This window comes from Serinus canaria, chromosome 24 (assembly GCF_022539315.1).
Source record: "Serinus canaria isolate serCan28SL12 chromosome 24, serCan2020, whole genome shotgun sequence".
Classification (NCBI taxonomy): domain Eukaryota; kingdom Metazoa; phylum Chordata; class Aves; order Passeriformes; family Fringillidae; genus Serinus; species Serinus canaria.
The window spans coordinates 7,414,684-7,425,330 of record NC_066337.1 but is presented as its reverse complement, the minus strand read 5'-3'; the positions used below and the strand labels follow the sequence as shown (position 1 = coordinate 7,425,330).

The 10,647-nt window shown below is 44.2% G+C and overlaps 1 protein-coding gene across 1 annotated transcript; it reads right to left on the bottom strand.

The window, feature by feature from the left end:
* Nucleotides 1–56: 56 nt before the first annotated feature.
* On the bottom strand, nucleotides 57–10,234 carry VPS11 (VPS11 core subunit of CORVET and HOPS complexes). The gene is made up of 16 exons (XM_009097780.3): nucleotides 10,026–10,234; nucleotides 9,526–9,674; nucleotides 9,201–9,336; nucleotides 7,982–8,145; nucleotides 7,633–7,880; nucleotides 7,027–7,228; nucleotides 6,621–6,772; nucleotides 5,492–5,678; nucleotides 4,931–5,074; nucleotides 4,261–4,449; nucleotides 3,240–3,401; nucleotides 2,627–2,766; nucleotides 2,118–2,320; nucleotides 1,367–1,538; nucleotides 1,030–1,252; nucleotides 57–334 (listed from the first exon to the last, which is right to left on the bottom strand). The coding sequence occupies exons 1-16, from the start codon at nucleotides 10,177–10,179 to the stop codon at nucleotides 170–172; spliced, it is 2,790 nt and encodes a 929-aa protein (XP_009096028.1). The 5' UTR covers nucleotides 10,180–10,234; the 3' UTR covers nucleotides 57–169.
* Between the last annotated feature and the right edge of the window lie 413 nt (nucleotides 10,235–10,647).

Sequence of the window (10,647 nt, the reverse complement as noted above, 5' to 3'; positions counted from 1 at the left end):
TGCCCTCCCGGAGCTCCGCCCGGCCCGGCCGGTCAGTGAGGGCTGGGGCGCGGCACTGCCCAGCCACTCTGCTTTATTGGGGGCTAAGGGATGAAGCCAAATACAGGTGGCCGAGGACGCAGCGGGGGATCCCGTACAACACGAGAGGGCGTGTGGACAGGGCCGGGAGTCAGGTACTGCGCTTGGTGTGGATGAGCAGCTCCCGCTGTAGGCCGGCCTCGATCGTTGTAGCGGTCTTCCCCGAGGGCAAGTCCGTGATCAGGGTGAGCTTATTGAAGACGCCGCGACCAAAGTAGTCAGCAACGACTGAGAAGCCATCATTTGAACACTTGAGCTGCCAGACAGAAAGCAGCAGCATCAGCAAAAGCCTTCAGAGCCCCTTGCTTCTAGCCTCCTTCCTTTTTTCCTCAGCACTTAGCTGAGGGAGAAAGGAAGCCTCTGGTTTAGTGGACAGGCCAGCTCTTTGCTCAGTCCATGCAAAGGCTGGGTGTAGCAGAAGAACCTGCTAGATTTTCTGACATTGGCCATTCCAGCTCTGGTTTCAATGCCACTTCTGAGCCATGCACCGAGGTAATGAGCAACTGAATTAAGAAGGAAGGTGAGTGCCTCAACTGCTCTAGTTTCCACGTGTGTTAACATTTTCCAGCTAATGTCCCATTCTCACACTCACCACTTAATGAATCCTTGGGAAACACAAGGCAGATGCCACATTTTGGTGCTGTCCCCATTCTAGTTCACCTTTTCTCACCCTTCTCCCTTTCTCCCCAATTAGTTCTATACAACATTTTGACCAGCTCAAGGGTCAAGTGAGGATAGATTCTCTCTTTCACCTTCACAGAGCCAACAATAACTCTTCGTGCCCTTTACACAATGCAGTCACCCTACGGTCTAATGCCTCATTAACCAGTAAACATAGCATTGTTTACAAAATACTTTCAAGCCTTACCTGTCTCTCCCAGCCTCCATTTACAGGTCCATAAATTAATCTAAATTTATTTCAACTTGGTAAGATAGACAATGTTACCCTACCTGATGCTGAAACTGGTCATGCAGGTCTCTCTTCTGCTCCTGGGCTCGGATCATGTCCATCACTTTGCGATTTTCTGGCATGCAAGTAGGACATTCTGAATCGCTCTCAGAGTAGCTTTCAAAGCAGTGCTGGTGAAAGGAATGACCGCACAGGAAGTGGACTGAAGGGAGCTCCAATGCACTGGTGCAAATGCTACACTTGGTCTTCTGAAAAATCTTGGGACTGAGTGACAAGATGGAGAAGCATGAGAAAGACAAACTACACTTCACTTTACTAAAAGAAAACAGCAGTTCTGTCCTTGAATAGGACTAGACAAGACAGCACACATTCCTGCACCTTGCTTTTAGCTCTTCAATTTCCAGGCGGATCCTCGTAGTTTCTTCTCGGTATTTCTGAATTCTCTGCTCATCCTGCTCTATCTGGCGGCTTTGCTTCTGCAGCTTGTTGACAAGATAATCCTTAATCACAGACAGGGTGGCTGTGGAGTTATGAGCCAGCGTCTGCACAACTGAGAGCAACTGAGATGTTAGTTTACACACAAGCACAAAAACTGCAGCTATGCTTGTACTGTCAGGGCAGACTGCTTTCCTGGGACAGGCCACTTACAGGCAAAGACAGCTGGCATTCTCATGGAATTGGAAGAGCTCACTTAAAGATTCCCTTTCAGTTTGATCTCTTCCAGAAATGGGTGACTGGGAGCATGTCTGGATAACTCAGACCAAAAGAGGCAAAGAACAGATCTAGTAGTGGATTGGATTTTAGTTCTCCTCCAAGGCTCAACAGGAGTTTCAGCACACCCTGCACTGCCCCACACTGACAGACAGAAATCATGTATGAGACATCTCACTGACACTGCAGATCTTTCTCCCTGACTAGGGAGCTGTGACTGACATTGTTTTTCCCTATGGAACAGGTTATTACTTCAAACGGTAGGCTCCAATTTCAATGATTCTTCTAATGTCTGATCTACAGAAAGCACTACAAACAAGTCTGGGTTGGAGTCTTTTGTGGTTTGTTTTTCTGGTTTTTGCTTGGGTTGGGGTTCTATATCAGGGGAGGCTGAGGGTTGAATGTCCTATGTCATTACCAAGCAGCGGAGGCATAAGATTCTTGTTCTCGATGTGTTTCAGCACTGCAGCAATATACTCTTTGCAGTTCTCCTCCTTCCGTGCAAAGTAGCTAAGAGCCTGTTCCCAGAGACAAGCCTCTTGGTCACCATACAACTCGCACACCTCAATCACCTTCTTGTACTGCTCATTCTGCATGTGGTAGTGCATGATCTGTTGGAAACTATGGGAGAAAGACTCATCAGCTGCAACAATCCATCTTGCTCTTTGAGGTTTTACAGGGACCCAGGGTTTTCACCCAGCCATGCAATCTCCAGACTCACACAGAAGCCAAAGACAAGTCTTTTTTTCACTCTAACTGCCTTGCTTCAACAGTGAGGTATTTCTGCAGAGCAATCATCTACCATGCCCATCTTGAGATGCTAAAGAGGTCACTACCATTAATGGTACAGACATTTATGGCTCAGAAATCGCTGCAGCGGGGGCAAGAGGGGAAGGACAAGACTCTAAAGACAAGAGCAACACTCACAGTTTTCCCTGCTCATAGAGATAGAGAACACCATCCTTGAAATTGTGCATCTGACATAAGACCAAGGCCTTATCGAAGACTGTTTTGAACCTTCCGCTCTTCAGGAGGGTGAGGGCTTCATTGTGCAACTTCTCCTTGATCTACAAAGAAGAGGGAGAGGTCAAGAAGAGGAACACCGGCACACCCACATACACACTATTTTGCACTAAGACATGACAATTTGGAGCTCTTTCACGCAGGTCACTTTTGGTAATTGCTCTTTAAACCTTTTAAGCAAACAGGACATGATTTTCTTTGCCCAAACAGCCAACATCCTCACAGATCAAGGCAAGCAAGTAAAGATACTTTTGTGGGCAAACCAACTGCTTGGAGACTGTATTGTCTGGAATCTGTCCTTAAATGACATACAAACAAAACAAGTTCAGCCATCCTGAAGGGAATATTCTCCCAGATACAAGGCTGCTTTCCCATTTCTGTGCTATTTGTCCAGCACAGCATATGTATTGCCTCATGTTGTCAATGCCCAGCTGGAAAGGGCATTGCAGGAATGCAAATATGACTCATAGACACCAAATCTTTCCCGTCAAAACACAATGCTGGAGGGAGCTCAAACCTGCTCGTCTTGTTCATGTGCCCAGTTCTGCAGTCGAAGTTCCAGTAAAGTGTCATAGACACCCTGTGGAGAGTCAGCCTGCACCTCAGTCATGTGCTCCAGAAAAGCTTTCAGCTCTCGGGAATTGTTTGCAAAGACTGGGATGAACTCCTCTGAATTAGCCTGTAAAACAGTCAGAAAAAGACAAGCACCCACATCAGTCTAAGCCACACTAGTGCTTCCTTCCTGCCATGAGGAATGTTTGTTTCCAGAGTCTCAGACAGGACAGATACAGCACAATACAGGATGCTGACAACATCGAGGATCAATCCTGAGCAATAACTTTAAGAGGTCCCCTGCCTCTAGGACTACCATGATGTCAGAATGGGGCTTCTCAGAGAATCATTGAATAGTTTGGGTGGGAAGGGAACTTTAAAGGTCATCTAGTTCAATACCCTTGCAAAGAGCTGAAACATCTTCCATTTCACCAGGTTGCTCAGGTCCACATCCAACCTCACTTGAGTGTTTCCAGTGATGGGGCCATCTCTGGGCAACCTGGTTCAGTGTTTCACCAATCTCATTATAAAAAGTTCCTTCCTTCTATCTAGTCTAAATCAGCTCTCTTTTACTTTAAAATTATTACCTCTTGTAGCATCACAACAGGCCCTGTAAAAAAGTTTGTCCTCATCTTTCCTGTAAATTGAGTACTGAAAGGCTGCAATGAGGTCTTCCTGAAGCCTTCCCTTATCCAGACTGGGCCTCCCCACCTCATGCAGCCTTTCTTCAGAGCAGGTGTGTTCCATCCCTCTGATCATTTTTATAGCCCTCCTCTAGACCCACTCCAAAAGGTCCATGTCTCTTCTGTTCTAAGGGTTCCAGAGCTAGACACAGTATTCCAGGTGGGGTCTCATCTGATCAGAGTTTATTAAGTTATAATTCTCATTATACCTAAATCATCAGGATGGCAACACAAGGTATGCAGAAGCACTCACTGCAAAGTTACTACTGGAGAGCAACAACTCTCAGTCAACACAAACCCTACCTTTTTTCCTTCTAGCATCCCAGGGCCTTCATTACCTCCCGAGGGACTGTAATCAGTGCAAAGGATCTTCAGCAATTCAGTGGTCTCATTAGGGACATGGTGCATCAGGATTTTACCATATCGCTTCATGTTACTCTCTGCCTGTTCAAAGGGCAGTTTTCCAATGTAGTGCAAAGCCTCTTGGTAGTTCTGTGAAGACAGACAACAAAACAATCACAGGACACTGGCCTCTGCTCTCTACTTTGAGCTTAGGACAGAAAGCATTGAAGACATGCTGTGGGTATGCTACAAATACCATTTGCTCCAAATTATCATCTAGTTCACTATTCCTGCTCATTTTCCTCCTCAGGGAGAAAGACTGAATACAGCCTGGGGGAAACATTTAGATGAATTCCCAACTAAGCACTCTCCTTAGAGTGCTCCTCTTAAAGGGCACTGTAAAAAGCCACATCAGAAAGAAAACAAGATGTTCTGATTTCCCCATCTAGTCTAACACACAAGCCAAAAGCAGAAAGGCAACACACCAACAGCAACAAGTATTGTTGCTGCTGCTCTCATCAGCATGCTATCCTCAGCAAAGAGGTCAGTGAAATTATATTCCCACTAAAGAGGAGGCATGGGAATTGGTATTCTCCCCAGTAAGAACACACATGCAGTTATGTCTCCTCACCTTGATGTCCTCTAACTGGATTTTGAGGTACCATTCATGATGCTCATGCTTCTCTGCCAGGTACACGGCATGGGAGTAGTAACCAGCTTGGCGAAGTACCTTGATAGCCGTTTCCACATCAAAGTGGACCTCACTCTCACTCGTCTCCAAGAACAAAAGCAAAGAGATGGTCCCTTAGAAAAATTCTAACAGTCCAGAAGCAGTAATCATTTATGTTAGAGGAAGAAAACATGAGACATCATGACATGGGACAATCATGGTACCTCTTGTGCAAGAGAAAAATCACCCATGCACAAAGGAAGGAGTCTAACCACTTCCCATGTGCTTGCCAGTTGCACTGGCAGAAGCAAGCACAGTCCAGACCCAGATGGCAAACCAACCAAACTGAGAAAGTAAGCAAGAGCTTGGAAATAAAGGAGCAAAGAGCAGTGTACTGAGTGGTAGATTCATGATTCTCTCTCTTAACAGTCACAGAGGAGGGAATTTACAATGCCACCACAGCCCCCTTTTAATTATTATGATGACATAAAAATGTAGCATGATTCCATGTCTCCCCAATACCTTAATGAACTCTTCCAGTTTGGAGCTGTCTTTGAGTTTGGTATAGCAATTCAGCAGAAGTGTCGTGTGGTCTGCATTGGCCAGGGACTGCAGATGGAGCATCTGTAGATAAGCAGTAAGGTTGTGGATACGCTGAGCATCCAGGAATTTCCGAATAACATAAGATGGTTCTAGCTTCCCTATAGTTCTGTGAGGGAAAGAGTTACAAGATATTGTATACTCATGAAATCAAAATAAATTGAGAAATTAATTAACAACGGAACACAGAGAAGCCTTAACTACTCTTGGGACTACTCAGCTATGCATCAGAAGCAACAACTAGTTATGGTATAAGACCACCCATCTGCACAGACGCTGATACAAAGGCCTTGATTGGGACAACCATGACAGCATACAAGGAGGTAATCTTCCCTTAGAGGTGGCAGTGAGAAGACAGATTAGGCTCTGAGCACAACAAACTGGAACAAAAGCTACATTTTCCTTCATTTCAGTCACATAACTCAAAGTCAGCTTTAAATGCTCATGCTCTAAACAGGGAGCAGTTTAGCCACAGTTACTGTGACAAGTTAAAACAAGTCAAGGTAAAAAGACACGCTGACTCTCACTGGATGTCAGGGACTCCGGAGCATCAGCTCCAAAATAATTTACCACTTTGTGGCATTTTAAAAATTGAACATTAAGTTTTCAGTAAGCCCCAAAACAAGGCTGCTCTGAGTTCTAGTTTTAAAAAACCCAAGATGTTTTAAAACTGACACTGAACTGTTTGAGTACTTTCCAAGAGGACTGGCATACATGGTTAAATTCCATCATCTATCTTGCACAGAGTGATCCCTTCTTTATAATGATGTCACCAGGCCCCACTCCATCCCAATGGGCCTACATTACTCATGTTAAAATATGATCAAAGGGAAGAACTTTATCCTAAGGTGTACATAGTGATTTTCAGGCAACTTGTTCAAAGACTTTTAGTCTCACTGACATCTTTCTCTGTATAGGTATAATTTTCACCTCAAGTCATACTTTTTTTTTTGTTTTGGACTGTTTTAATTCCTGTGCTGAAACAGAAATCAAGGCCTGTGTTGGTCCTACCTGTACTACAACATCACAGCTCCATAGGACCCCCACCTACCGTATATACTGCTGGATGGCTCCATCATGGTTTCCCTTGTTATAGAGATGATCACCGTACTGACGGAAAATCTCTGACAAACCATCGCTGTCCAAGTGGTGGCTCTTGGCCAGGTTAATGGCCATTTCAAATAAGTTCTTTCTGAACAGCATCTGTATGAGAGAAATACCACCCCACAAAACAAGTTCAAACACACCTGGAAAACAAATTGCTTCTTCATCTTAGTGCATACATGCACTTGGGCCTTTACATACCAATTGTCTTACAACACTGGCTATACCGAAAAGCTATTCGGTCACTTGTCAAGTAAATTCACTTACCTGAATGGTTCAATTTTTCAGTCTGCAGAGCCAGTACAATCTTACAGACATAACACAGAAACTAATAAGAAAACAAATTCACATGCCTCGAGTTTGGTTTGTGTATCCTTCTCCTGCAGTACATGGATCTTCCCATCTCTGGTCAGTACATAGAGAGATCCCCACTCTGCCAAGACATCCACTATGTCATCAAAGATTGAGCTGTATGCAATGAATTTGTTGCACAAGTCATAGATATTCAGGACTTGTTTGTCTGAATTCTGTGCCTCGTTCCCAGCAAATTCTGACCTGGAGAGCAGAATAAAGTTTTAGAAAACAAGAAGAACATAACTTGAAATCTTGGTACCTTTTCAAACTAGGGATGTGTAGAAAGCAAGACCAACAGAGTTCACTCAGGCAATTAAACTGAGTGGATCCTGAGGGAAACCACCATGTATTTATACACAAATTCCGATATTCTGTTAAACTGAGAAATTCATAGAACTGGAAAAAAAATCCCCCTCATTCAGCACATTTAATTGTGCTACTCTCATAATGGAAGTTAATCAATACATGGGTCGGGATGAACCTCAACAACATCTGACAGAGTCGCAATTTGCCCCGAGAGTAAAGCTTCACAGGGAAGAAGGAGAAGAAGTAAAAGCATGAAGCTGCATGAGCAAAAAGAACTCATCTGTTTCAAGGAGCCCTACTTTGGGGAAGTCTTTCGATCCTTGGAGACAATGATGAGGTACCCCCGATACCAGTGAACAATCAGCTTTTGTCCCTCGAAGGCAAAGCAGGGGCCACGTTCATCTGGTTGGTAAAGGTACACACATTCATTTCCTGCCACAATGAACTGGAGATCCTGGGAGGGGTCACTGAGAGATGAACAGCGCAATCCACAACCGTGAGTGTCCAGCTCCAGGTGAGGATAGTCTTTCACTGAAAGCATATAAGACTACAGAGGAAACTCGAGGGTTTGGGGATCACTCTGAACTAGACTCTGAAACCAAGAGAATTTGCAAGTCAGAGTCACATTTTTTTCAGCTAGCTTCTCACCTGGATGTTCTCTGTGGTCACCACAAATAGATGTGTTGTTTTGCCAGACTGTCGAAAAGCAAGGCCAGTAACAGGGTAACTGCCTTCATGCAGGATCTGGGTCTTACTATGCCGATCTCGAGTGATGTCTCCTTTAGTAAGTACAACACTCCCATCTGCAAAACCTAGTGAAGCAGACAGACTAAACTATTACTTATATAACACACCTGAAATTTTATCCAGCGTAAGTTAGGGAAGCTCCAGTCAGCAACAACACCATGCTCAATAGCATGGTATAAAGCAATGGGATTGCCACAGGTTCTCACGCCCAGTCAATCTTTGCCAAATCACTTTCCACTGCTCCAGTTACAGTTAAGAGTTCAGACCTGCACACAACTGCACATAGGATGGCACTGTTCAGGCAAGGGTTAACTTGCTTTCCACACACAAACTTCACATGCAGATTAATTTTTTTAATCTGTATTTTGTTTTACAAATGGCCTTCCCGTACTGCAACTGTAACTATCATTTCAAGTCCCTTGCTTATTCAAAACATACTACAAACACACTGTAAAAAAGACCAGAGGGAGATTTTTTGAGAGTAAAACACACAGTTTTCATAGCTTGCCAACAGCCCCAGTCTTGTAAGTTTTTCCAGGGTTGAAAACCACCATACACACAGGGAAAGCTTTTTTTATTTCAGTGTAGGGACCAAGTCAGCTGAGACCACTTGTAATCTCACAACATTCATGCTCTTATTCTGTCAGAAGAGTTAAGCAAGAAACATCACCAAGGAACAGTCAAATCCAAAAAGGGAAATTTGCTTTTTTTCTTTGAAGCTTGTATAACAAGCTTGAAAAAGTATCTCTGTAACATTAGGTATCACAAAACTTGCATTTTCTTCATGTACCAACAGAAGCTAAATTTAGCACTAAGTTCAGTAAATACGTAGCCTTACCAACTGGCAGGGAAAAGAGGACATCACCTAAAAATACATGCTTCTAAGTATCAAAGTTATTAGTGTAAAATATACACTCAGGCTAAATTTACACATTTAGCTCTTGAGCTCTAGGGTAGCACAAGATACACAGTATCTCTGTGAGGATAATGTAACAGTGGAGTGAGAAAAAAGATCATCAGGATCTTCTGTGCTGGTTTTTGTATTATCTATTCATGTTCCTTACCCCTCAGTAAGGACTGTGATATTTTTCCTAAGCTATTATAGTTCAGCTTTACTTACCAATAGCCATGAAATTAAGATTCTCGTGGACAGTTAGGCAGGATACAACCGTGGGCTTGTTACCTGGTATTGCTGGAAAAATTCGTGTGCAAAGAGGATTACCACCATCTCGTTTCTCCAGGTTCCAGACTTTCACCTACAAACAACGATGATCTGGCATAAGCAAAACATGGGGTATTAGTAGGCCATGACCTGGCATCAAAATGTTATAGGACCCAGAATGAAGAAGCTACTTAAGGTAAGAAAGGGCAACTGAGATGATCACAATAGTCTTTAAGAAAAACCGTTTAAAAATGCATTTCCCTCTCTTTGTCATTTAACTTACCAAAGGATTTATACCTTCTTCATCCTCACCAATAGAAACCAGGATACTATGCTGTTTCAGCTGGTACAGATGCGTCACCCGTAGCTTGTAAGCTTGGAAACTGCTGAGTTGAAGGGAGCGAGGCAAAAACCAAATCTGACCTTCCATATTTAGATCACAGTTAAGGCACATAAGGGGACCAAAAAACAAAAAAAAAAAAAAAAAAAGAGAAAGAAGCCCCATATTTCCAATAATCGTACAACAATCTACATGCCTTTTGCTGACACCTGGTAGAGTTACAGCAAATACTTCTGCAGAGCAACGCCGGAGCACCAACGCATCTAGCGGCGCTTTGGGGTTTTTGTTTAAACAAAGCACAGCCGACAACGGAAAGCTGCCGCACTCCCAAGGCCGGAGTACCCTCCGGCCCGCGCGAGACAGCGCCCAGGACTCGCCTGCCACGCAGCCTCGGCTCGACCGAGCCCCGCGCAGGCCACAGCGCCCGGCCCCGCACAGGATATCTCCGAACACGAGGCTTCCCCGGCCCGAGTCGCAAACTGCGATGCCCGGGGGCAGCGCGAAAGGCTTCGCACCGGCTCCATCCGGCCCCGACGGCTCCCTCACCGTCTCTCTGTCGAAAAAGACGAACCGGCGCCACTGCAAGTAGGCAGCCATGTTAGGGCCGGCCCCGCGCGCCCGCCCCTCACGTGACTTGAGTCTCCGCCCCTCGGGTGGCGCAGCGGAGGGCGCCCGGCCGGGGCAGCTGCCATGGCGAGACATTTAAAGACTGAATTTTGAACATGGATATTGGAAAAAAAATCCCAGAGCCTGCTAGGAACTTAAAACTCCGAACGGTGTTAGCAACCTTAAATGAGTCATTTTACAGTAATATTTTTGCATTATAGTATAGAATATATAACCTTTTTAATTTTCCCCTCTCCAACGGGAAATAAACAATACTATATACAAACTAATTGTATATACAATTAATAGTATATACAAAAAGGCTTGACCTTTAAATGTGGATAAGAACTAATGAAATCTGGATATTTGCTGTGAGCTCAGCAATATGATTAATTATTTGTGTTGTCACAGATTAAACTTCTTAGCTTAACAAAAGCAATACAGTTAATATATTAAAAA

Coding starts and splice junctions, on each gene's coding strand:
- VPS11 (XM_009097780.3), bottom strand. CDS start 10,179: ATGGCTGCCTACTTGCAGTGGCGCCGGTTCGTCTTTTTCGACAGAGAG. Junction 7,881..7,981: donor TGACCACAGAGAACATCCAG/GTGAGAAGCTAG, acceptor TTTCCTCTGTAG/TCTTATATGCTTTCAGTGAA. Junction 5,679..6,620: donor GCCATCCAGCAGTATATACG/GTAGGTGGGGGT, acceptor TTTCCCTCACAG/AACTATAGGGAAGCTAGAAC.